The following is a 27,695-nucleotide window of genomic DNA, read 5'->3' on the forward strand; positions in this document are numbered from 1 at the left end:
CTGACCCGGTGTATCGGGGCTGCCACAGCAACGGGAAAGCGGAATGGAGAGCTGGGAGGAGGCGGTGAGTGGCCGGGACCGAGTTAGTGACTCCCGGCGGGCCTGGAGGGATTGAATGTTACTACTCTGGGTAGGGGTGAGGGTAAGGCGGCTGATATTGGCCTCAGTGCCCTGGGGTGAGGGTAAGGGGGCTGATATTGGCCTCAGTGCCCTGGTGTGAGGGTAAGGGGGCTGATATTGGCCTCAGTACCCTGGGGTGATGGTAAGGGGGCTGATATTGGCCTCAGTGCCCTGGGGTGAGGGTAAGGGGGCTGCAGTTGGCTTCAGTGCCCTGGGGTGAGGGTAAGGGGGCTGATATTGGCCTCAGTACCCTGGGGTGATGGTAAGGCGGCTGATATTGGCCTCAGTGCCCAGGGGTGAGGGTAGGGGGCTGATATTGGCCTCAGTGCCCAGGTGTGAGTGTAGGGGGCTGATATTGGCCTCAGTGCCCTGGGGTGAGGGTAAGGGGGCTGATATTGGCCTCAGTGCCCTGGGGTGAGGGTAAGGGGGCTGATATTGGCCTCAGTGTCCTGGGGTGAGGGTAAGGGGGCTGCAGTTGGCTTCAGTGCCCTGGGGTGAGGGTAAGGGGGCTGCAGTTGGCCTCGGTGTCCTGGGGTGAGGGTAAGGGGGCTGCAGTTGGCTTCAGTGCCCTGGGGTGAGGGTAAGGGGCTGTAGTTTGGGGTGAGGGTAAAGGGGCTGATATTGGCCTCAATGCCCTGGGGTGAGGGTAAGGCAGGTGCTGCTTACCTCTGCTTCTCGTAGCAGTGATATTGTTTGCGGGACCTTGCTGTGCACCAGGGGAACTCCCCTGCCATGGAATCTTTTACATCCACCTGAGTGCAGATGAGCCCTTGGTTTAACATTTCACCTGAAAGACTGTGTCATCGACAGTGCAGCACTTCCTCAGTACTGTTCTCAAGCGTCAGCTCAGATTATGCATTCAAATTCTGGTATGGGCACCTTGAACTTCTGATTCGGAGGGTGAGCACCACTGTGATAAGCTGGTGCTGTCATTTATTTCCTTACTGTTTGTGGGAGCTTGCTGTGTGCAAATTTGCTTATCCACGTTACAACAGTGTTTACACTTCAAAAGTACTTGTCTGTAGCTGTAAACCCTGTTCGAGAATATCCTCCCACAGTTGAATAGTCATCAATATACTAACATTATGTTATGGAGGAACATAATTTCCTCAAAGGCAAACAAGCTGTACTGGGGCTTGAACCCAACACTTAGCTGCTCCAGCACTCAACCAGCTGAACTACCCAACTACTGCTCATTGCCTCTGGTTCATGCGTGAAGAATGGGAACCCGAGTGGTGTGTTGGAGGGATCAGCTACTATCTGCAAAACAGCACACTAACGAGAGTAAACTCATAGCAGATAGGGGGAAGGCACACCACATGGGTAAATATATTACCATTCAGTTCTCAGTAAGTCCTGATGATCTGATCATCAATACTTTTATTTGGATCTTTTTGCACTTTCTCCTTCTCTGAACGTTGCAATTTCTCTCACAACCTGGTTACACTGGTTTGATAATTTAGATATTACACTATTCTTCAGGATCTGTGCACAAATCATGATCCCAGGCTAACTTCTAGGGCAGTGCACTGTTTGCAGTGTCGTGAGTTGAACTACTGCTGCTATTTGCTGCCCTGTGTTTCAACAACATTGTTGTTTGTGCTGACACCTTTCGAGCTCATAGTGGCAAGCCTGGTCACCAAGCTGTGCAAGAATCAGGAGAGGAATAGGCCCTACAGTTGGAACGGTGAGGTTTTTAAAGAGGCTTTTAAGTCATAGAATCGTATAGCACGGCAGGTGACCGTTCAGCCCATTGAATTTGTGCCATCTGTTTTGGAGAACAATCCAGTTAGTCCCACTCCCTTGCTCTTTCCCCATATCCCTCCAATATTTTATCCTTTACGAAGCGCTGTCCTGAAACCCAACTCTTGTCAGTGTCTCCAAACTGGTGAGGCAGTGACCAGTGGTACAGAGAGGGCAGGAGGAAAGGAATGCAGCTGAGCTTTGCTATAACTGTACCATGAGTACTCTCGCACCACAGCACAACGGTGAATTCAGGGGTTCCCCGAGCCAGTTTCGTGTTGCTTTTGTCTCGATCTTATTCTGCCCTCGTGTTGTTTGGATTCCTGGGTTTTTCTTTCCCTCTTTTTCTCCCCTCATCTCTTTAAGGTGCTGATTCTTCCTCAACCCCACTCCCTTGGACACTGGTTTCTCTACCATTCTGTGGTCATTCTTCACCTGTTGATTCTATAAACAGTGAGCATTGACTGGCTCTCCCAGACAACCCAACCCAGTCATTACCCAGTGTTGAGGAGTGGGAACCCTGACTGATCTCTCCCTGATCCTCCCAGTTCAGGGGAGCTGAGGGCAAATGAAACCAACTGCTCTCCTATCTGAGATGACGAACGTCAACACCTTGGGATTGAACCTGCAACTTTCTGGGTCTGTAATTTGAAATTGCACCCTGCCATTGCCAACTGAGCTACCAGAGAAGCAGCCCAACATTGTCAACATGTCATGTGATTATGATAGCTCCAGTTTATAGCAGAAGGTGATCTGAATCAAATAAAGAGTTCATTCTGGTGACCAACTCAATTTTGGTATCATGAAGACCTTGGTGAGATTCTGATTTCCTGGCGGGAGAATGGTTGTAATCCTATCTCTATCCCCTCTCTCTCGCTTTGAACATATCTTCCAGTGGGCAGTGAAGTGCCAGCTCTGAGAGGGAGAATAGGTAATGTGCTGTGTTTTATGTTTGGTCACAAGATTTCCATCTGTCACCGCTGTCACATGGACAGTAACCCTGCTAATCCCGTAGGTCAAAAGCTTTCTGAAGGTGGATTTAGTGGAGGATTAGTTCGAGGTAAGGTAGCTGCTGACCCACTTACCGAGGCTCGAGGATCACAGACACCATGAAGAAGAAACAAGTGGTGAGGCGCTGGAATTTAAGTTGAATCTGGTAGAGAGAATGGGTGCTGGGAGTACGCAGCAGGTCCACCTGCATCCGGGAAGAGGAAAGCAGGTCAATGTTTAGGGTACAGTGAATCCCACTGGACGCCACAGGAAATACTAACCTTCCTCCAGAAACGATGGGGCTTTTGTAGGTTTCTAGTGCTTCCTGTTTTTGTTTTGAATGCTGTTGATGGAGTGAGAGTCATTTGCAGCAGAAACCAGAGGATTCACTGTGAACAACATGCTGTAACCCATACTTTTTCACACGAGGAGTACCTAACCATTGCCAGCGCATTGCTGGAACCAGATCCATCTGGTGTGATAGCTAGTTCGTAAGATTAGTCAATCACTGGTTAGTAGGATTGCTCAGTGAATGGTCTCGCTGGTTAGAGGGATTTATTACAAGTCTGTCACTGTATAAACTGGGGTACGCAACTGGCTGGTGCAGACTGTCACTGTATAACACGGTTGCAGTATTAGCAGGTAGAGGTCTGTGACTGTAGACTGGGCTACATTTTGGGAACTTTATTGGGAACTATTGGGAACAGCTCTCTCCTTGTATGACACTAACCACCACTGTGTAAATTCCTTTTAAATCCATCCAGTATTTCCTTGACTTGCCTCACACCGTGGCAGCCTAATTTATCAGCTGTTTCCTGGAAACCTAAACTAAAATTTGAAGAAAATGGAAGGACTTGCGTTTATGTAATTCCTTTCACAACCTCAAAGAGGTTCACAGCCAACTAACTACTGTACTTTTGAAGTATATCCACCAATATCGAACCAGCAACAATGAAATAAATGAGCAGTTAAAATGTTTTTGGAGCTATTGGTTGAGGCATGAATTTTGGCCAGAATATAAGGTGCTCTTTGTTCTTATTCAAGTAGTTCCATAGGATTATTTAGTTTCTCCTCCGAGGGCAGACAGAGGTGTGGTTTAACGTTGTGACTGAAAACAGCACTCTCGACAATGTCAGCGTGTCCCTGACAGCCTCCGGATGCCATAATGATAGCTTGTATCAGGAACTGAGTGGCGTGCGTACAGCTTAGCTATGTTGCCCTTGTGCCAATGATTCTCTGTGATTTTCTTTCAGCGCCCACCACGTGCCCTTCCACCAGTGCCGAGGTAAGACCGCTGAATCTGACACTGTAAATGGGTCAGAAGACATATTAGTGTATCACTGCACTGTGCCACTGGAGAGTAACAATAACTGGGGCTGAGATGGTAAATATTTGGAAAATCACAGATTAATGACTAGTGGCTAACGTGACAGGAGCTTGAGTAGTGGGGCTGGATGCTGGGTCGAGGAGTAGTGGTGCTGAGGGCCAGTGTTGGGTTGGTGGCACTGGGTTAGTGTGTCTGGTTGTTGGATTGCTGGGCAGGGCGACTGGGGGCTGAGCGCTGGGTTTGTGGGGCTGCTTATTAGACCTTTGGGTAGTGGTGCTGGGTTTGTGGGCTGTGTTGCTGGTACTGGGTTAGTGCAGTTGCCTATCGGATTGGTAGGCAGTGGAGCACAGGGCTTGGCTGTGGGACTGGGGGCTGGATGGTGGGTTGATGGGGCTGGGTATTGGGCCATTAGTAAGTGATGCTATGTGCTCAGTATTGGGTCTGGGTGCTGGGTTGATGGGGCTGTGTAGTGGGACTGGGTGTTGAGTAGGTGGGTAGCGGGCTGAATGTTGAGTAGGTGGGTAGCGGGCTGAATGTTGAGTAGGTGGGTAGCGGGCTGAATGTTGAGTAGGTGGGTAGCGGGCTGAGCGTTGGGTAGTGGGCTGGCGTGGGGTAGGTGGGGAGCAGGCTGTGTGTGGGGTAGATGGGTACCGGTTTGGGCATGGGGTAGGTGGGTAGTGGACTGGGTGTTGGGTAGGTGGGTAGCAGGTTGAGCGTTGGATGGGTGGGTAGTGGAATGGGCATTGGGTAGGTCAGTAGTGGAACGGGCGTGGGGTAGGTGGGTAGCGAGCTGAGCGTTGGGTGGGTGGGTAGTGGGCTGGGAGTTGGGTGGGTGGATAGTGGGCTGGGAGTTGGGTGGGTGGGTGCGGGCTGGGTGTTGGGTGAGTGGGTAGCGGGCTGGGCTTTGGGTGGGTGAGTAGCGGACTGGGAGTTGGGTGGGAGGGTGCGGGCTGGGCGTTGGGTGGGTAGGTGCGGGCTGGGCGTTGGGTAGGTGGGTAGTGGAATGAGCGTGGGGTAGGTGGGTAGCGGGCTGGGCGTTGGGTGAGTGGGTAGCGGGCTGGGCGTTGGGTGAGTGGGTAGCAGACTGGGCATCGGGTGGGTGGTGGAATGAGCGTTGGGTAGGTGGGTTGCAGGCTGGATGTTGGATAGGTGGGTAGCATGCTGGGGGGTGGGTGGGCCATGGGCTGGGCATTGTGTAAGTGGGTAGCGCGCTGAGCGTTGGGTAGGTGGATAGTGGGCGAAGTGTTGGGTGGGTAGTGGAATGAGCATTGTGTAGTTGAATTGCGGACTGGGCGTTGGGTGGGTGGGTAGCAGAATGGGTGTTGGGTAGGTGGATAGCGGGCTGAACATCGGGTGGGTGGATAGTGGAATGAGCATGAGGTAGGTGGGTAGCGGGCTGGACATTTGGTGGGTGGGCAGTGAGCTGAGCGTTGGGTAGGTGGGTAGCAGGCTTAGCATTGGGTAGGTGGGTAGCGGGCTTAGCGTTGGGTAGGTGGGTAGCGGGCTTAGCATTGGGTAGGTGGGTAGCGGGCTTAGCGTTGGGTAGGTGGGTAGCGGGCTTAGCGTTGGGTAGGTGGGTAGCGGGCTTAGCGTTGGGTAGGCGGGTAGCAGGCTTAGCATTGGGTAGGCGGGTAGCAGGCTGAGCGTTGGGTAGGTGGGTAGCAGGCTGAGTGTTCAGTTCTCCCAGCTGGAACTGATGCCATAACGTGATTGGGCATCCTTATCCTTTCCCTTTGCTGAAAGATAATTATGAAGATTATTCTTTTCCAGCAATTTGATTGGGTGTTCTTTGGGGCAGGGGTGGAATTTGATGAGATAGGGAAACCTTTGTATAATATGATGGATGGACAAACTCGGAGAGGAAGAGGACTAGGATGTAACCAATAAGGAGAAGAAAAAATCTTTGTGATAACTGATCTTGGAGTGCATGGGGAATAGGCTTCATGGTGCTATGTAGACCTGAAAGATCAGAGCTTCGGTCACCGGTGGGTATTTGGTCACCCAGCCTCATGCCATCCTGCACAATAGAAAGGTGCTATAATAAGTCTTATTGTCTTTGAGGTTGTGGGGACAGGGGGAATCAAGCATGGTTCCTGCTTTTAACAACTATCCTGTGATTCAGCTGCTGAATGGATGCCAGGTAAGGAGGAGATTTGACTTGGCTGTTGAATGCCCACCAACTCTTACTCTTTGGGCTGACATCAAGAATTAACTGTTGGGCAGTGCCAAGGGCTGGTCTGCGCCCATGAATCCCCATACCCCTAAAAGAGTCAACGCTTTCAGGATCGGAGGAGAGAAATCTGGAGGGAATATAAAGTTCTAGGTTAAATATGCAGCTGGTACAGTTACCCGTGGAGGTCTTGTGGCACATCCCTGCCCTTGAACCTGAAGCTCCTGGTTCAAGTCCCACTCTAGGACTTGACGACCAAGGAAGGTGCATCCGTAACGCGGCCAAACAGGTTGAGTATCAGCCTGTAAATCTTTCTAACACACGCCAATGGCAGGCGGTAAGAACAGGAGAGATTCCAAGTCAGCCAGGTGATGGAAAGAAAATTGGAGCCTCTACCACCACTATCCATAGCTGCGAGCCACAACATGAATGTAAAAGTGTATGTTGCCACAGCAACTCGGACTCCTTGGAGGGGCTGGTTGGCTCAGTTGGCTGGACAGCCAGTGTGAATCAGGTTGCTGCCAACAGATCCCCTTTCCAGTTGGGGTGGATTTGCCCATGGAGGAGGTCGAAGTGCTGTGGGTTGGACCTGCCTTTGGGCAGAGAACTGGAGGAGACGACAGTAACCCCATGCCCTATCTAACAATGGGAGATGCCATGCTTTGTTGACGGCTGATTGTAACTCCTGTGTAAATATTCATCCTCCTTTTGTAGATGAATGGACAGTATGTCTTGCCATCTTGTTAAATAAGTAATGTTATAGACTCCATTGGCAGAGACAGAGGATAAATGTAAGGGGGTTAATGTTGATGTTCTGTGAGGTGCTGACTAGAATCCATTTGGAACATTGTGTGTAATACTGGTACCCAAACATGCAAAGTGAAGTATTGCCTTTCAAAGGGGGCAAACAAAGAGGATTCCAGATATCAGGAATTTCAATTGTAAGGGAAGTTAAGCATGTTGAGTTTAATCTCTTTGTAAAAGAGAACATTTTGAGATGATCTGGTTGAAATTTTCAAGATCGTGAAGCAAATTGAGAAAGTTGACAGAGGGAATTGTCCTCTATGGCAAAGGATTCAAATCTCAAGAGACAGGTTAGAAAATGACTAATTTAGGAGTAACAAGGGAAGTCAGGAGGAACTTGTTCACTTAACGAGTGATTCAGTGGTAGAATACATTACTTTGGAAGAGTGTTGGAAGGACAGTAGGATGGGATCAAGGGCCAATTAGATGGGTGCCTGGAGGGAGAAGGGATTGAGGGGCATAGTGAGGTTCTGGGTAGGTGGGCTTGAGGGATATAGTCAGAAGACTTATGGTTGGGGTTGTCCGCTGATAAAGCAGGGGAATTGTTGGTTCTTTTGTTAAGCAATGTTTTACAATGTGTGTGTGTGTGTGTTCACCTTGTTTATTTTTCTTTTTCTGGCCTGATTGGAATGAAGCGCCAAAACCAAAGGTAGGCTTGTGTTACAACTAATTCCTCCCAGAGATATCAGTGACTGCTCATGTTATTGTACTGTCAGTTTCTTGTTAAGTGAATTAATTATTTTAATTACCGGCAAAGAAATTACCTCGGTTGGACTAGGGCCCCCTGACAGAGGAAGGGAAAAGTTATTGACTGGAGTTGCTTCTCCCATTTGATGTCCAGTTACTGCTGCAGAAAGTTGCACATGCATGCGCACCAACAAAAAACTGAATTGGGTGCAGCTGTCACGGTTGAAGTTTTTACTAGCATTCACTGTCACAGTTTATAGATGAAGCTACCAGAGATCAGCTGGTATCTGTGTACCCGTTTGCCAGATAGAGATCTCCTTGGGAGAAGGAGGCAACAAACTGACCAACAAAAACGTTAGTGGGTTAGTTCAGAGTTTCTGCTTTGGGGGTGCAATTGGCGATTGTGGCACAAATCGCGTCCATTTTAAAGAATTTATTTTCTACCCTCTGAGTTTCTGCTCAAACTCATTTGCTCAAGACAAAATGTGTCATAAACCACAGTGTTTTAAAATGTAATTTTATAGAAAATTGCTTTAAAAATATCCACCGCTATGGGGGTGGGTGGGGGGGAGGTGTGTGTGTGTGTTGCTGTGGGAGAGGGGAACTTTATTCTAATATCGAATTGTTTCTTATGAATATTGTACCTTTGTCCTCAATTGCTGTGCTCATTATCCATGTTTAGACAGGTGGAGTCTTAAATTGTCCCTGTTGATGGTTAGTAACTCGCTGCCTTGTCTTTGTGTTGCCTCCATTACAGATGTACCTATAAACAAAACTAGAAGGAAAAAGTCTCGAGCAAGCAATGGAGTGGGTAAGCTGAATCAAATGAGCGTTTGCATCTGGTCCGTCTGTATCACAGGTGCAACCACATCGCTGGCTGTTCATCTTCATTCCCCAGCTGACTCCTGTGACTCTGTTCAGTAGCCGCCCTCCATGTTTCTAACCAAAATATAAAAGTTAGGATCTGACTTGTCCAGCAGTAACATCAGCTAAGGTTTTAACAATATCTAACAGTAGACGTTTTGTTTTCGGCTGGTTGAGTACAGCCTGTACTCTACCTATTATGAACAGCCGGAGGAATATATTGTTTGATTTAGTCAGTAACAGATGAACTACTGAGGTCTTTCTATGGATTTCAGGAGCACTACAGAGGAGATTTCGCTGAATATTATACAGACTAGACAGACCTGGGTGTAATGATGATTACTTGCATTACTTGTATTTTGTCTTTGAAATCTTCCTGCCCTGGGGCACTGAATCTTGCAGGAGGTGCGGTTTCATAGATACATGAAAGTCACCCATACCCACCATCTCCCACTACCCCCACCCCTTCCCATCCACACTCCATTGTCAACCAGTGAGCATATGGGTGCTCAGTTACGGAGAGCGGAGTTCAGTTGTGTCCACAGGAGCAAGGGCCCTGGCTGATTTGACTTCCCTTGGCAGAAGCTGAAGACAGTTGCTGAGTCCTCACTGTCACAGCAGCTGAAAATTGCTAATTTAGCACAGACCACAAGCTGGGCTTTCCCGATCTGTACAACTCAGGTACACACTGCCCTTATGAACAGAGTCATCGGGTTGTGAAATTGACTTGTGCGTCTTCTTTGACTCTTGTCTGTCACTTCTTGTCCCTCAGATACACTGGTGAGCTCAACAGGACCGCGCCATTCTGACAGCATAGAACCCCTTACTCCAGATCTTCAGGATACTGCTCCTCAGAAGAAAAAGAAGAAGAAAAAGTTACTGGCAGAGGCTGGTGAGTGGAGTCAAATTCCCCTGAACTGTGGAGTTCTTGGAGTGTAGAGCTTGGTTTGGGCTGAAACAATCCCTGATGTGTTAGACTTGAAGCAACAGGCTTTGAGCTCAGCATAGCGACACCCACACACATTGCGCTTAAGTGGGCATCAGTCAAGTGCAGTTTTCCAGAATTTGCCACTAACTTGACATTAAATTCACTCTAGCTTAAAATAGATCCCGTTTAAGAGCACAGATTTTTTTTCTTTCAGAATCCAACTGGCCTACTGTGCTGCCCCACACAAACAAAAACCTTTCTAGGTAATCAGAGCTAGTCACTGTGCCCACCATGATTTTGGTAATCATGAGCAAGTGTCCGATTAGTCCATCACAATGCCATTGGGTAACAGTCTGAGCAGTAGGTACTGACCCTGATGCTTGCAAAACAAAAACAGAATTACCTGGAAAAACTCAGCAGGTCTGGCAGCATCGGTGGAGAAGAAATTGCATCCTGTTGTAAATGTAGACTATGTTAAATTCAGCACTGTGCGGATCATCAAGATGATCACTGTCACTTTATACTCCAATCACTTGTGCTATTCCACATGCATTTCCTTGTGTTGATACTTTATTCTTTCCTGCGTCAAAATTCTCAGGTTTGTTCATCCAGGCGAGACATTCCATGCAACTAATACTATGGGGACATAGGACTTAGGAGCCTACTCAGCCATTCAATATGTCCAAGGCTGATAATAAGATCTGTGCCTTCTTTCATTTGTCATCAATGATGCTGCTGTTTCAGGACAGTTTTTCTGTTTTAGGGCCTGAGAGAAACTACCTATAGAATAATTAATGGAGCGGCTTCCCAAACCTAACTTAAGATACATCAAAATGCTAGGTCTATGTAGGTTTGCTAGACTATCTTTTAAGAAAGTAGCAGGTCACAGTGGCTGTTCCACTCCCAAGGGGGTTGCTCGGGCCTGCCTGGCCCCAAGGGACCCCCTGAATATTATAGTGCCAAGAGAGGGGATGCCCTTCATACAGGAACCTGGCACCACTACCCAGCCTGGCCTGGATGTGACTTGAGTCCCAGACAGTATGATTGCTCAGGGCCAACTTGTGATGGGCAATAAATGCTGCATTTCCATTATTTCCCTCCTCTTAAGAGCAAATATTGAAAAAGGACATTGTTTAAATCACTGCTGCCTGCCACCCCAACTGTACCAAACTTTCCTTATGATATACTCACTGACCAGATCACAGCTTAATGTAAAGCCCTGTTCAGAGCGTATGTTTAGCTGCCAATTAAGACATGCATTTAAAGCAACTTCACTTTATCAGTTAGAGAGATGGCCACCAAGATATGGCTAAAGACAAAATCAGGTTCTTTTCCTGGGGGAGGAGACTTTAAAGTGACCTATTTGAAGGTGTCAAAATTATTAAGGTGCCTGATAAATTCAGTCAGTGCAAGCTGTTCCCTATTAGTAGAGTTCATGCTCCAAGGGACATGGGTTTAATAATGAGCTCAAAGCCAAGTCTTGCAAGAAGCAGGGGGAGCTTATTCATTCAAAGGGGACATGGTTGTGGAATAAGTTACAATGGAAGGGTAGTGTGGGGGGACAGTACACATGGGGTCTAGATCTAGAGAGAGAGAAAGGGATATTATCAGATGGTGATAGGTGGTGTTGAGGGATATGGTCAAAGGTTGGCAGGTGGAGGTTAAAGCATAAAATGAGCAGGTGGATAGGCTAGTTTGAGGTATATGGTGTGAAGGTGGGTCGATGGGGCTGGGGATGAGGTCAGATGATGGGTCAGTGTGGTTCAAGCATATGGTGAAAAGATGCCTAATTGGTGGTCCTGTCATTTCCTCTTATGACTGTACCAGGTGTGGCTGTCTGTGCCCTTGTGTCTGTGCCAGGTGTCGGTTCCTGTGCCCATGCCTGTTGCCACATTCCTGATGGCCTGAATGTACTCCTGCGTGTCTGTGCCAGGTACGGGTGCTGATGACTATTCTGAACCCAAAACCTGTGATGTGTTTATTGGTATTGCACCAGCCAGTGTCTTCCTCCACTAGACCTTCTCCTAGCCTGGAGAAGAACCATAGAACACTACAGCACAGAAAACAGGCCATTCGGCCCTTCTAGTCTGTGCCGAAATATTATTCCGCTAGTCCCATTGACTTCAATTGGCTTCAGATTAAAGTGTTGGAAAATAAAACGAGGCCACTGGCAACGTCTAATTGTAAACCTACTATTTGTTATAGAATTGGAAACCTCCTTCAACCAACAGAATGCCTCTGACATGTGCAATTTATACAGTGGACCAGATGATGAAGGTTCCCGGAAAATCAAGAAGAGAACCAAGTGAGTGTCAATAACCATGCCAGACCTGTTGTGGGTTTTGAGTCTGCCCTTGATATTCTCTTGAGTATCCTAGGCTTTAAGAATAGGGGCACAGAGTACAAGTGCAAGGAGATTATGTTAAACTTGTATAAAAGACTGGTTTGGCCTCAGCTGGAGTACTGCATCCATTTCTGGATGTCACACTTTGGCAAGGATGTAAAGGCATTAGAGAGAGAGAAAGAAAAGATTCACGAGAATGGTTCCAGCGCTGAGAAACTTCAGCTATGTAGATAGACTGGAGACATTGGAACTGTTGTCCTTGAAGAGAAGGTTGAGAGTAGTTTTAATATTGAAATTCAAAATCATGAAGGGTCTGAACAGAGTAGGTAGGGAAAAACTATTCCCACTGGTGGAAGGATCAAGAACCAGAGGGGGGCGTAGATTTAAGATAACTGGCAGATGAAGCAATGGAGGCATGGAAAGAAACTTTTCACACAGCGAGTGGTTCAGATCTGGAATGTGCTGCCTGAGTGCACTCAAGAGGGAATTAGATTATTGGAAAAGAAAGAATGTACAGGGTTATGGGGAAAAAGTGGGGAACGGCACTAGGTGAATTGCTTATTCAGAGAGCCAATGCAGACATGATGGGCCGAATGTCCTCCTCCTGTGCTGTAACTATTCTGTGAGAATGCAGTGGTGCTGGTCACAACTGTAAGTGCTCCAAATATCTTGTATTTCAGCATGTTCCAGTGCTGCTCAATATCTGATAAATTGGCAGTGTAATCTTGAGCTGTAGCCATTTGAACCCCTTGTAATTAAACTAGTTGTGTATAAACTGAAGGACTTTCGTCATTAAGAAAATGCTGTATTTTACACACGCAAGCATACAGAGTAACATTTTCAATTAAATTCCTCTTGCTTTACTCAATTTTCGCTTCAGAAACCATGAGCACTCATGTGGACTGATTTACATGATGTTCCAATACCTTTCTTGCTGGACAATTACTGATCGTAAAAAAAAATAAATAAATAAGTACCGGCTTCAGGTATCTTAGCTTCCAGCTCCAATCGCAGACCTGTACCTATCAATTTCTGTATAAAACTTGCCTACCCCACTTCTCATTTCTGCCTATTTAACCTAGTCCCACATAACAGCAGACAGTATCCCTGGCTCACCAACCAAACCAACAAACTGCTCACCTCAGAGTTATTCCGAGCAGACGCCTCAAGCGGTGCCCATGCAAATCAGACTGTCCACGCCACAGCGGGTGTGGACCATTGGTTGGCCCTCTAGTATGAAATGAAATGACTTGATGGTTGCCTGGATGTCCAGGACTCTCCAGCTTTACTGCAGATTCAAACTTGACAAGAACATGAAAAGTTGCTGGGAAAATGAGTTAAAATGGATAGCATCAGCTGAATATTTAGCACTGGTGGATATGGCTAGTGGCTCTCTGTGCTGTAATTTCTATTATCTCTTTTGTTTAAAGCGATCCGATTTAGAAACTTTGTCAGAATCCGAATCTATATTCTTCAGCTCTGCTGTTCTCTGTGACCCCCTTCGAAGTAACAATTGACCCAGTAGCAACATTTTTCACCTATGTTATCCCTGATGATCAGCCATGATCAGGTTGAATGGCGGAACAGGCTAGATGGGCCATGTGGCCCATTGCTCCTATTTCTTAGATTCAATGTCCTCCATGGAGGCACAGTTCTGGATAGCATACCCAGATGGTCCGACCTCAATATCGTGGCTCCCTTTAAACCTGGATCATTGCACGTGTACGGAGTCAAATGCAGATCTCCTCACCTATTGTTTAGTCATTCCCATTGCAAGCCATTTGACACGTAAATAAACAAACAGAGAACAGCCCAGAAATGACGAGGAGTCGAAATTTTAAAAAAAAACTAAAATGATAAAAATGCTCAGTATTTGGAAAACTGGATAACGCTCTGGGTGAAAACTCTCCATTATGATCTGTCAATGGCGACAGAACTTGCCGAAGCCCAGGTCCGTTCTGTTAACGTGCATTTACTTACATCCCGTGTTGTGTCAAGGTCCTCTACCATGAAGGTAGTAATGGAAATGTGCTGCTCTCATTTGTCATGTGTGTGTCTGGGGGACTCACACGACAAACCCCCATCCCACTCTACTGCTACATCGTAGGCAGCTTTGTATTGGTGGTGTGTCATGATTGACCAATGTATGACACTCCTATTGCCAACAGAGCAGTGTCAATCTAAAGAAAGATTTACATTTACAGGGTGCCCTTTGTGACCTCAGAACATCCCATAATACTTTAAAATGTAGAGAAGTATGTCGGCCAGTTTGTCCACAGCATGATCCCATAAACATCTGTGAGATAAAAACCTCGGTAAACTGTTCTGGTGGTGTTGGTTGAGGGATAAAGAGAACTCACCTGCTCTTCAAATATTGTTAATGGTTTGTTAATTATACTGTTAGATATATAGATGGAGGGCATTGCTTAATTAAGCACTTGGAGTATGTATATGTAGGGGACAAACCCTTCCAATACTGTGGGACACCAGGGGGCTGGAGTGATTTATCAGCCCTCAGAACCATATTTTGTCTTGATTCGATAAGTTTCCTTCAAGATTTTTGTCTTCTGTTACAGTGCCCCTTTAACTTTAATTTGATTTGTTAATTTGACCTTCTGTTTTTTTGATCTTGCTTAAAAGACCATAAATAGGGGACACACCCTTCCATGAGCGGTAGGCACCACAAGGGCTGGAGTGTTTCACTGGCCTGCAAGACCACATGTTGATTTAGTTAGATAAGTTTACTTTGGAGTTTGGTTCTATTACAGTGCCCCTTTAAGGGGCTATCACTTTGGTTTGTTAATTTTCCCATTTGCTTATTATGGTGCTCAAAAGAGTATAAATAGAGGACAGCTGGGACACTGGGTGTGTGGGATGAGAGCTCTGAGACTGAACAAAGTCAGTAAACCCTCTTGATATAGAAAATCCCTTTGTCTTGGTTTTGGCTTCACCAATGGCTTGGATCCTGTTAACCATATTGCCATTCAAAATTTTACATCCATCTGAGAGGACCTCAGTTTCATGTCTAATCCGAAAGATGGCACCTTTAACAGGACACAACTCCTTCGGTACTGCAATGAAGTGTCAAACTGGAATTTTTTTTTATGGGACTGTGCTGGCTAGGCCAGACCATATTGCTCATCCCTAATTGTCCTTGAGAAGGTGGTGTGAGCTGCTGCCGCCTTAATGTGTTGCCATCCATGGATCCTCAGATCTGTTGTGGCTCTTGTGTTACGGTCTCGCCTCTGAGTAAGAACGCCGTGGATTCAAACCCCGTTCCAGGAATTTGAGCACGCAATCTAGGCTGACACTTCACTGCCCCGCTTCCTCCCTCCTGCGCACATGAGTGCAATTGCCGAGCCCCAGCTGAGATAAGATCAGATAACACTGCAGACTGGGGTGGGATAAGACCTTCTGATCAATGTTGCTTGGCTCCCCACTAACGAATTCACTTATTCTCACAAGTGATTGAGAAGTTGAAAACCTTTTCATTAAGTGATCTTCCCTCATAAGATTCCTTAATAAAATGGCACATTCAGAGAATGGTTCTAACACTGCATTGTTTTAAAAAAAAAACAGGAAAGCTCGGCTGGTTGATCACAGCAATGAACTTGAAGTGGAGGAGGAGGACATTATCGGTGACGGGCAGGCTCCCCGACCCCAAGGTCCTGTTTTTTCCATCACAGCTGGTTCCAGCCAGCCTGTGGACAAAGTGTTTCTTGAACGAAGCCGTAAGTAATTGTGCTGGCTCTCAGTGGCACAGTATTGGTATTCAAGGAGAGCAGTTTGGCCATGGGGGGGCAGGGGTTGCTGGGGGAGTTTAAGGAATCATAAACACTGTGTGAAGGAAATCTATAGAAGGGACTAGGTATTCATCGTATTATGTAGTATTAAAGCACAGAAACAGATCATTCGACCCAACTGGTCCATGTCAATGTTTATGTTCCACACAAACCTCCTCCCACCCTCCTTCTTCTAACCCAATCAACATATCCTTTATTCATTTCTCCTCAATGTGTTTATCTAGCTTTCCCTCGAATGCATCTGTGCTCTTCACCTCAACCACTCCTTATGGTAGCTAGTTCCACATTCTCACCACACTTTAATGGCTTCTCCTGTATTACCTATTGGATTTATTAGTGACTAGTTCTGGTCTGATCCACTAGTGGAACCATCTTCTCTATGTTTGCCCTATCAAACCCTTTCATAATCTTACAAACCTTTATCAGGTCATACCTCGGTCTTCTCGTTTCTAGAGAAATGAAACCCATCCTGTTCAAATTTTCCTGATAGGTATAACCCCTCTGTTTTGGTACTTTGCTGTTCCTTCTTATATTCCATTGATAATTTAGTTTTAAGAAGTACCAAACTTAATTTAACAATTTCTCTTTGCCTTTCTAATTGATTTTTGACTTTCTGAACCTTTTCGTGGTCACTTTTGTCACCCTCTTTGTGATTTCTATGATTCGTGCCATGATGATGTGAAAGAGGCGATATCGAGAACAGCAATACTCAGGGCAACAGATCCATTTGGAGGTTAAAACAGCAGTATTATTGTTGGAAAGAGCAGATCTCAAGAAAGGAATTCAGGGGACCAGTGGTCTTGTATAGAGAAAATTTTAAGTAGCAATATCCTTGCTGAGGGGAAAGGGCTTAATCCCATGCTCATGTTTAAATTTCTCAATGGCCTAACTGCTCCCTATTTCTAACTTCTTCCAGCCCTCTGTATTCCTCCAATACTGAACTCTTGAACTCTATGTCCCTATTAATAAAGCCTGGGATACTGTGTGCATTATTAACTGCTCTCACCACCTGTCCTGCCACCTTTTATGATATAAGCAAATATACACTCGGGGCTCTCTGCTCCTGCACACCCTTTGGAGTTGTACCCCTTATTTTATATTGTCTCTCCATGTTCTTCCTACCAAAATGAATCGCCTCTCATTTCTCCGCATTGAACTTCATCTGCCACCTATCTGCCCACTCCACCAACTTGTCTATGTCCCTTTGAAGTTCTACACAGTCCTCACAGTTTACAATGCTTCCAAGTTTTGTATTATCTGCAAACTTTGAAATCGTTCCCCTGCACACCAAGATCTAGATCATTAATATATATCAGGAAAAGCAAGGGTCCCAATACCGGGGAACTGGGAAGAGTTTCCCTGGGAAACTCCACTAGAAACCTTCCTCCAGCCCGAAAAATATCCATTACTGGCTGTTTCCTATTACTCAGCTAATTTTGCATCCACATTGCTCCTTTCCCTTTTATTCCATACATCTGTATCTCAGAGGGTAACTGGGTGACCTGGCACCAAAAGCCTCTGTGCAAAGTTATGCAGGAGTCAGTGGGAATGAATCAGCCTCTCGTTTGCCTGTTTTGCCCTAGGATATTTAGGCTTGTGCCGTGAGTTCCCCTGTGAAGCTATCAGCAGCTCTGCTTCCTCATGGTAAAATGTTGCACATTTCTTCCACAGGTCGGTTTCAGGCCACAGACAGGTCAGAGATGCAGAAAGTTCCTGAGTCAGTCGATGTGTACATGGAGGTCAAGTCCACCTTGACAACCAGAGATGTCTCTTTACAGGCACACCGTGGATTCAGGTGAAGGGAATAAACTCTCAGTTCCCCATTGTGACCACAGCACGAATTGTACCAGGAAATCAGAGCTGCATCATTTTAACTCTTTCCACCTGAGATTATTTTGGCTCTTTAGGTCACTCTCACTGGGAGTGCCAATTGTCTAGATCTTTCAGAGTGTTTATCTTTGCCTCAGTAGGTTTTTGATAATGTGCCCAGGAAAATGAATGGCAAATCCTGGATGGTAATTGTGCTTATGTACTAGACTACCTAATGCTTCCATTTAAAAAAACCTTACACTTATATAGTGCTTTGCACAATCTCAGGGTGTCCAAAGGTGCTTTACTGCCAATGAAGTACTTTTGAAATGTAGTCACTGTTGTAAAATAGGAAACGTGGCATCCAATTTGCACACTGTTAGATCCCACAAACAATGTGATAAATGACCAGAACTCACCTTTTTCAAATAGCGGTTTGATGATTCATTCGGAGTAAAAGGCCAATATATCCTTCCCAAGGTGTGGTGCGCAGAACTGAATGCGATACTACAGATGAGGTCGAGCCAGAGCTCTGTACAACTGAAACATAGTCCAGCCCTCTTGAGATAAAGGCCAGCTTTTCATTAATCTTCTTAATTATTGATTTTACCTGTCTATTAACTTTGAGATTTCTGTACTTGGACTCCAAGCTCCCAAGCTCCTCAACATTTAGAAAAAAAAACTGATGTATTTTTCTTGAGTCCAAAGCGAATGACCTCACACTTTCCCATATTGAACTCCACCCTGCCACAATATTTCACTCTCACTGAATCTATCATGGGTTACATAGAGAGTAAAGCTCCCTTTACACTGCCCCATTAAACAGTCGCTGGGCAGGTACAGCACGATGCAGAGTAAGGCTTACCCCCTGCCTCGTTCCCAACAGTGGGAGAATGTCCCTTTGTATAGCATTTTCCAACTCCCACTTCAGGCACTCTGTGGCCTCTTTGAGTGATATTTCTAGTTGGGCCACAGCACAAAATTTGGACCTATGTGTCTAAGCCGTCAATAAAAACAAAATACTGTGGATGCTGGAAATCTGAAATAAAAACAAAGTGCTGGAAATACTCAGCAGATCTGGCAGCTTCTGTTCTGAAACAGAGTCATATTTGACTTTACGTTAACCCTGTTTCGTTTACAACAGATGCTGCCAGACCTGCTAAGTACTTCCAGCATTTTCTGCTTTCATGCCCAATCGATTGGCTGGAGCTAATGTAGATCCCAACATCCTGGAATGGAGCAACACACAATTGACCAAGAGAACACTGGCTGCATCCATTGAGTCTTCTCGGTGTTTCTGATTTCACTTTAATGATCTTCCTTCGAAATGTAAGGATGTGTGGCTGGGTATGTAATTAATGGCATCATGTTTCAGAAGATGCATCACTTGAAGCTAAACCCACTTTGTTCCCTCTTCCCCTCAGGATAATCGGGCTTTTCTCACAAGGGTTTCTTGCTGGATACATGGTGTGGAATACCATCGTAGTTTATGTGCTGTCGGGTAACAATTTCTCTGCGCTCCCGAATCTACTGCAACAGTACACCATGCTAGTCTACCCGGGCCAGTGCCTCCTGTACATGCTGCTTGCCATCAGTACTGTCTCTGCATTTGACAGGTAACAAGAGAAGGGAAGGATAGATATTTGCAAATAATTACAGGCCCCTGAGGATTCCCTGAAATGTGGGCCTAACTGCATGGGGTTCAGCTTCCACCACTGTCTGTGTGCAATTCGTTCATCGATCATATGTCAGCTAAAATTTTCCCAGGCGGTTCAAGTGATGTCAGAGACAATGCGGCTAGCATTTATTGAAGGGACACTTCCCCCTCCATTTCCTTCCTTCTGGCACCTTGAGGACTGCTGCACCACAATGCATCACAGAATGATAGGTTGGGGGTTTGTGAATGTGATTCCCACCCCACAGTGACTGGATGTACCTGTGATTCCCATCTCACAGTGACTGGATGTGCCTGTGATTCCCACTCCACAGTGACTGGGTTGTGCCTGTGATTCCCACCCCACAGTGACTGGGTTGTGCCTGTGATTCCCACCCCACAGTGACTGGGTTGTGCCTGTGATTCCCACCCCACGGTGACTGGGTTGTGCCTGTGATTCCCACCCCACAGTGACTGGGTTGTGCCTGTGATTCCCACCCCACAGTGACTGGGTTGTGCCTGTGATTCCCACCCCACAGTGACTGGGTTGTGCCTGTGATTCCCACCCCACAGTGACTGGGTTGTGCCTGTGATTCTCACCCCACAGTGACTGGGTTGTGCCTGTGATTCCCACCCCACAGTGACTGGGTTGTGCCTGTGATTCCCACCCCACAGTGACTGGGTTGTGCCTGTGATTCCCACCCCACAGTGACTGGGTTGTGCCTGTGATTCCCACCCCACAGTGACTGGGTTGTGCCTGTGATTCCCACCCCACAGTGACTGGGTTGTGCCTGTGATTCCCACCCCACAGTGACTGGGTTGTGCCTGTGATTCCCACCCCACAGTGACTGGGTTGTGCCTGTGATTCCCACCCCACAGTGACTGGGTTGTGCCTGTGATTCCCACCCCACAGTGACTGGGTTGTGCCTGTGATTCCCACCCCACAGTGACTGGGTTGTGCCTATGATTCCCACCCCACAGTGACTGGATGTGCCTGTGATTCCCACCCCGCAGTGACTGGGTTGTGCCTGTGATTCCCACTCCACAGTGACCGGATATGCCTGTGATTCCCACTCCACAGTGACTGGGTTGTGCCTGTGATTCCCACCCCACAGTGACTGGGTTGTGCCTGTGATTCCCACCCCACAGTGACTGGGTTGTGCCTGTGATTCCCACCCCACAGTGACTGGGTTGTGCCTGTGATTCCCACCCCACAGTGACTGGGTTGTGCCTGTGATTCCCACCCCACAGTGACTGGGTTGTGCCTGTGATTCCCACCCCACAGTGACTGAGTTGTGCCTGTGATTCCCACCCCACAGTGACTGGGTTGTGCCTGTGATTCCCACCCCACAGTGACTGGGTTGTGCCTGTGATTCCCACCGTACAGTGACTGGGTTGTGCCTGTGATTCCCACCGTACAGTGACTGGTTGTACCTATGATTCCCACCATACAGTGATGGGATGTGAATGTGATTCCCAACCCACAGTGACCAGATGTGAATGTGATTTTCCTCGTACTTTGGGAGCAACACCCGCAGAGAAGCACATTTTAAAAGTATTGAAATAGACGGGTGCGGGTTGCACCCAATTTTCCCTGGACAACTCACGTGCATCACTTTATGTAGAGGTCTGGAAGCAGGGAGCACATGTCTGGTATTGGCAAAATAAGCGACATTTAAAAGAAAGACCTAATTAAAGGGGAGTCTCAGAACAATGGGGACAAAACTAATGGGTGCTTTTGGAAAGCTCAGAAGGCATATCGATCTTGGCAGTGACAGCCTTGGCCAAAGATGAAGGCGGAGGGGTCTAAGAACTGAAGGGCGAGGAAACCCAGGGATCAGGGGCATGCCTGCAGGGAATGACAGAGAGGTCAAGTGGGGGTGTGACGATGGTGACAGCCATTTGTTTGTCTGTACTGTCTTCAAGGAGATGGAGCCAACTTTCACTCCACTGGGAAAGCTAGCAACGTGCTTGCCTGTTAGTTGCAAGGGCCTTGCTGCAGGCTGCACAGGTCTACAGCCTGTCTGCTGACCTGGTCCCACCGTCATTGTCCAAGTAACTGTGCCAGAGCCTACTGGTATGGTTGGTAGCATCGTGGTTAGTGCAGCCAGTTCGGGCACATGGGCTGTTGATCTGCAGCACCTGCTTTTGAGTGATAAAAGTGTGACTCACTGTGACTGGGGTACTTCCGCAGGAGGATCAAAGGCTCATCAGGCATTCACAAGCCTGCTTGATGCCAACTGATCTACTATCTTTAATTCACCTGGAAATAGGACCGATCCTCTCTGCCTGCAGTTGAGTGTGTGAGGATAGCAGCTGCTTCACACAGAGAGTGCCTCTTTGACCTTGTCCAGTTCCCCCTTTTGCAAACCTCTTATATAGGAGATTTCAATTTTCATCACTACTGAAGTAAAACAAATCAGATCAATCCAGAAAAGGACTGAGACAATCTAAGGACTATTAGAGGAGGAAACAATCATTATAAAGCAGTCAAAAGTTGATTGACTAATTACAAGTCCTGCCTGCATACTTGGGCCTGCAAATCCACCAGCACCTCAGCGGTATCCCAGCAACCTGCGCAGGTGTCTTCTGGAAAAGTTTTCCACACCCAAATAGACATGGCCATCTCTGATCCCAAACATAAAACTCTTGCCTCCATGAAGTTTTTGCCCTTCTCCCTGAAACTTAGTGCAAGATGGGGCGAGTTCCAATGGGACAGAACTTCCTCCCACCACAATGAAGCAGTTCTTCCTACATTTAACCTAAGGCAGCTTCATTTGGATTTGAGCTATTTTAAACCACCAGGAGTATTAACGTCACAAGTTCCCTGTTTGTCAAACTCTGCTTTCATTAGGTGTCAGATCCACAGAGCGCTACTGCTTTGTGGATGTTTAATCAGTAATCTGCACTGGGTGTTTGACGGCTGTGTGCCAAGTGATGATCCATCTCGGCCTCCTCCGGAGGTCCCCAGCATCACAGATGCCAGTCTTCAGCCAATTCGATTCACTCCACATGATATCAAGAAATGGCTGAAGGCACTGGATACTGCAAAGGCTATGGGCCCTGACAATATTCTGGCAATACCACTGAAGACTTCTGCTCCAGAACTTGCTGTGCCCCTAGCCAAGCTGTTCCAGTACAGCTACAACACTGGCATCTACCCGGCTATGTGGAAAATTGCCCAGGTATGTCCTGTACACAAAAAGCAGGACAAATCCAACCCGGCCAATTACCGCCCCATCAGTCTACTCTCGATCATCAGTAAAGTAATGGAAGGGGTCATCAACAGTGCTAACAAGCAGTGCTTGCTTAGCAATAACCTGCTCACTGACACCCAGTTTGGGTTCCGCCAGTTTCACTCAGCTCCTGACCTCATTAAAGCTTTGGTTCAAACATGGACAAAAGAGCTGAACTCCCGAAGTGAGATGAGAGTGACTGTCCTTGATATCAAGGCAGCATTTGACTGAGTGTGGCATCAAGGAGCCCTAGCAAAACTGGAGTCGATAGGAATCAGGGGGAAACCTCTTCACTGGTTGGAGTCATACCTAGCACAAAGGAAGATGGTTGTGGTTGTTGGAGGTCAGTCATCTCAGCTCCAGGACATCATTGCAGGAGTTCCTCAGGGTAGTGTCCTCGGCCCAACCATCTTCAGTTGCTTCATCAATGACCCTCCTTCCATCATAAGTTCAGAAGTGGGAATGTTCGCTGATAGTTGCACAATGTTCAGCACCATTCGCGACTCCTCAGGTACTGAAGCAGCCCATGTCCAAATGCAGCAAGACCTGGACAATATCCAGGCTTGGCTGACAAGTGGCAAGTAACATTCGCACCACACAAGTGTCAGGCAATATCCATCTCCAACAAGAGAGAATCCAACCATCACCCCTTGATGTTCAATGGCATTACCGTCACTGAATCACCCACTGTCAACATCCTGGGGGTTACCATTGCCCAGAAACTGTACTGGACTAGCCATATAAATACTGTGGCTACAAGAGCAGGTCAGTGCCTAGGAATCCTGCGGCGAGTAACCCACCTTCTGACTCCCCAAAGCCTGTCCACCATCTACAAGGCACAAGTCAGGAGTGTGATGGAATACTCCCCACTTACCTGGATGAGTGCAGCTCCCTCAACACTGAAGAAGCTTGACACTATCCAGGACAAAGCAGCCTGCCTGATTGGCACCACATGCACAAACATTCACCCCCTCCACCACCGATGCACAATAGCAGCAGCGTGTACCATCTACAAGATGCACTGCAGGAATTCACCAAGACTCCTTAAACAGCACCTTCCAAACCTATGACCACTACCATCTAGAAGGATAAGGGCAGCAGACACATGGGAACACCACTGCCTGGAAGTTGCCCTCCAAGTCACTCACCATCCTGACTTTGAAATGTATCGCTGTTCCTTCACTGTCACTGGGTCAAAATCCTGGAACTCCCTTCCTAACAGCACTGTGGGTGTACCTACACCACATGGACTGCAACGGTTCAATAAGGCAGCTCACCACCACCTTCTCAAGGGCAATTAGGAACAGGCAATAAACGCTGGCCCAGCCAGCGAAGCCCACAACCCATGAATGAATAAAAAAAAACGACACCTTCCAAACTCGCGACCTCTAACCCCTATCAGAACAAGGGCAGCAGATGCATGGGAACACCACCACCTGCAAGTTCCCTTCCAAGCCACACACCATCCTGACTTTGAATTATGTCGCTGTTCCTTCACTATCCCTGGATTAAAATCCTGAAACTCCTTAACAGCACTATGGGTGTACCTAGACCATATGGACTGCAGCAGTTCAAGAAGGTGGCTCACCACTACCTTCTCAGGGGTGCATTAAGGAGGGTCAATAAATGCTGACCTAGCCAGTGAAGCTTACATCCCAGGAATAAATTTTAAAAGTTGCGTGGTTAACATTGGCTGATTGTAAGTGCTGAAGCCAGGGATCCTGCTTTGACTGATGACTCCATTGGAAAGTGAAGGCAGGTATGAAGTAAATTGAAGTCGAACATGACTGCAATGGTCCTAATAGACAAATGACTTGCCAACATTAGCTACTTGGACAAATACAAAGAGAAGGGGCAAGGGTCAGATGGCTGCCGGCAAAGGCGGTAAACAGAAACAGGAGGCCAATTTGTTTGGGTTCTGGATTTAGAGAGGAAGAATGTAAGTTTTAATCTGGGCCCTGTATTCAGTAAGGGTTAGGGTCTGAGACTGGATGCTGCAGGTTGATTGATCTTATAAACTGAACAGTAATGAGATTCATTCATCTACATTTCGCTTTGTTTTTCTTGTTACTCTGCTCTCCCCAGGGTTAACATAGCTGATGCACCAATGGCAATGCGTAGAATTGTGACACTAGATCCTGCTGCACTGGCTTCTTTCTGTAAGTACTCTCACCGCTCTCTCAGCTACAATTAGTGTTTTATTGCTCAGTTAAAGTTGAAGGATTTTAATCCTTCAAAAGACAGAAGCTTGGATAATAAAATGTCCAATAGAAAAGTAAAACTAAAACAATACTTTCAGATACATTAAGGCATTTGGGCTTAATTGTAGAATTGCCAGTTTCCTTCTGGTACCTGACTCATCTCTCCATTCTTCTTGTTTAAGCTTAGACATGAAGTGTACAGAAGCTGTTCGAGAGCTGGAGCTCTGTTTGATGGCTCTTTCTCTCCCCCACCTTGCTGCATAGGCACTGAGTTATTATAGCCCCTATTGCACGCTGGCGAGGTCAGCTAACTGAACACAGACTGGGAATCAAACCCGTCTTTCTTCCTTTTTTTTAAAATTGTTAATATTAAACAACATCTGTAATGGTGAATATTGCTTTGTTTGTTTGATGGCATTTATACTGTTCGCTGTCTGTGTGCAGTGTACTTCACAGCTCTGATACTCTCACTGAGCCAGCAGATGCCTAGTGACAGGCTTAACAGATACCGGTTCCAAATTGCACAAAGCTCCAATTCCACCCTTTGGTAAGTTGCAGACCATGTCTGTTCTATTGTAACAGGGCTCCAATGGAATAATAAAATGCAGAGGAGTTTTGTCCCAGATGTGCAATTTGCTTTTCAATCTGTGACCGGCACTGTGCAAACCAGTAATTGGCCTGGGCTCATCAGACTAGTCCTTATTATGTACTGTACTGTTTTTTATTTCAAGCCCGTACACAGCTTGCTTCAGGCACTTATGAAAGGAGAAGAGGTGTCAGTGTCAAGTGCTTTAGCGAGAGGGTTATTCTGTGCTCCTCCCACCTCACTGAGCCTTTATCCATAAGAGTGAATCTTTGTACATTATTGGCAGCCCCAAAGTGTTGGTAAGCAGCAGGTAAGGGAACATGATCGGGTGAAAGCTGATTGGTAACTCAGTAGAGGCTGAACCTCTAAAATCACTGCCTGTGCTCAGCTGCAACATTGCCCAGGGCAAATACACTCAAGAAGCTTGACACCGTCTAGGACAAAACATCCACAAACATTCACTCCCTCCACCACCAACACACAGTAGCAGCAGTGTGTACCATCTACAAGATACACTGCAGGAACTCACCAAGGCTCCTTCGACAGCACCTTCCAAACCCATGACCACTGCCACCTAGAAGGACAACGGCAGCAGATAGATGGGAACACCACCGCCTGGAGGTTCATTCCCCTCCAAGTCACTCGCCATCCTGACTTGGAAATATATCATCATTCCTTCACTGTCGCTGGGTCAAAATCCTGTAACTCCCTCCCTAACAGCACTGTGGGTGTACCTCCACCATAGACTGCAATGGTTCATGAAGGAAGCTCACCACCACCTTCCCAAGGCAATTAGGGATGGGCAATAACTGCTGGCCCAGCCAGCGAAGCCCTCATCCCATGAATGAGTTAAAAAAAAGCAAATGAACACAGGCGGGCCTGGACAAGGCAACTGTGCTGCCCACAGTCGAATAGTTTACTGTGGGGCGCTGCCTGGGCGAGGCTACGATGCCTCCTACATTTCAACAGTCCACTGAAATGCTACTTACAGTTCAATTGTTTACTGTCATGTGCTGTCTGTGCTCTGCTACAATGGTGCCTACAGTTGATTAAACTACTGACACATGCCTTGTGGGCTGTGATGGATGGGATATGTCACTGCATTGCTGCCACTGTCGGCACCTTCCAGAATTGGAGGGGGGGAGGTTAAAGAAGAAAATAAGAACAAGTTGTTAGTCAAAGATTCAGCCTCAGGTGACTTAACATGTTTAGCTTCAAAGGTGGTTAGATTACAGAGTTTCTTCCCAGTGTTTTTACATCTGAAAGCAAATCCTGAGTTGATCAGTTATTGAGTAGTGTGGACACCACAATTTGAGCGAGTTTTGATTTGTTTTCCTCCTCAGATTTTTAGTTTTACGCACCTGTTAGAGTGCCAACTGGTTGGCAGTTCTCACCTCAGAACCTGAAAGGGTTGTCCACACTGGAGAGCCTGTCGATGTTTACATTCACTGACATCTTCTGCCCACAAGAAGACGAGAATTTAAAGCAGGAGTAGGTCATTCGACCCCTCGAACCCTCTCCGCCATTCGATAAGATCAAGTCTGATTGGACTGGAGTCACTTGTAGGCCAGGCTGGATTGAGATGGCAGGTCCCTTAGTATTTACAGCAATCCATCAGTTTTCAGCTATTTTTGCTGGTGGCAGTAAACAAATTGCCATATATCACATCCTACAAGGCTCGGTCAATCTCTTAACCTCTAGATTGTTAGTCCGGGACCATAACCACTTAGCTACTGAGCTGAATGTAGTGATCTCCTGAATGTTGGTATCAGAATCTGAGTGAGACTCAGTGCCCTGTCCCAGTGGTATGTTGCAAAGTTATTATGCTATCCTGGGTTTCACCACAGAACCTGTTACTAAATCTGTCTCTCTCTCTCTCTCTCTCTCTCTCCACAGGCCTTCCGGATCAGAGTTTCAGATTCTTCACCCTTGGATTGTAGTGAACCTGGTAGTGACCATCTTGGTTGGATTGGCCTGGATCTTCCTATCATATCACCCAATGCTTGACTACACTGAAGGTACATGAGCAAAGATGATGATTAATGGTGAGAAACAGATAAATGTCCAAGGTTCATTTTGCAGATCATCACCTTATTGGTGAACAGGATAAAAGAGGAGAGAGAGGAGAGTAAATTAGCAAGTGGTGGATTGATGACTCTTGGATTTGAAAAGCTTTAAGGATGTAGTATGGAGGAAAGATGTTCATATGTATTTTGAATGGTAGGAAGGACACAGCCAAGAATGGAAAAGAAAATGCAAGTTCAGGAAATGTGGAAGAAAAGCAGGATGCTGGAAATACCTGCCAGGTCTTTACCATATGAAAAGAAAAGGCAGGTTGTGACCTTTCCTCCGTGCTGTCCCTTCTCTCTGTGGATGTCGATGGACTCACTATGTATTAGGGTTTCTCTGTCACAGTACTGGATACATCC

At 46.7% G+C, this 27,695-nt stretch overlaps 1 protein-coding gene across 2 annotated transcripts in view; it reads left to right on the plus strand.

Annotated features, from left to right (window-relative positions):
• The first annotated feature begins 23 nt into the window (after window positions 1–23).
• The window catches only part of LOC144686352 (transmembrane protein 237-like), a 36,044-nt gene continuing 8,372 nt past the window's right edge, over window positions 24–27,695 (plus strand). The window contains exons 1-12 of one of the 2 annotated variants that reach the window (XM_078551434.1): window positions 24–64; window positions 4,107–4,138; window positions 7,790–7,803; window positions 8,599–8,652; window positions 9,478–9,597; window positions 11,839–11,938; window positions 15,557–15,708; window positions 17,452–17,575; window positions 19,014–19,205; window positions 24,565–24,638; window positions 25,125–25,227; window positions 27,163–27,284. In XM_078551434.1, coding sequence (XP_078407560.1) covers window positions 44–64; window positions 4,107–4,138; window positions 7,790–7,803; window positions 8,599–8,652; window positions 9,478–9,597; window positions 11,839–11,938; window positions 15,557–15,708; window positions 17,452–17,575; window positions 19,014–19,205; window positions 24,565–24,638; window positions 25,125–25,227; window positions 27,163–27,284 — 1,108 coding nt within the window. In that variant the 5' untranslated portion in view covers window positions 24–43. Of the gene's footprint in view, window positions 65–2,957; window positions 2,991–4,106; window positions 4,139–7,789; window positions 7,804–8,598; window positions 8,653–9,477; window positions 9,598–11,838; window positions 11,939–15,556; window positions 15,709–17,451; window positions 17,576–19,013; window positions 19,206–24,564; window positions 24,639–25,124; window positions 25,228–27,162; window positions 27,285–27,695 lie in introns of those variants that run through there. The other variant, XM_078551436.1, reaches the window with a different exon arrangement.

This window comes from Cetorhinus maximus, chromosome 11 (genome assembly GCF_964194155.1).
Source record: "Cetorhinus maximus chromosome 11, sCetMax3.hap1.1, whole genome shotgun sequence".
NCBI classification, from domain to species: domain Eukaryota; kingdom Metazoa; phylum Chordata; class Chondrichthyes; order Lamniformes; family Cetorhinidae; genus Cetorhinus; species Cetorhinus maximus.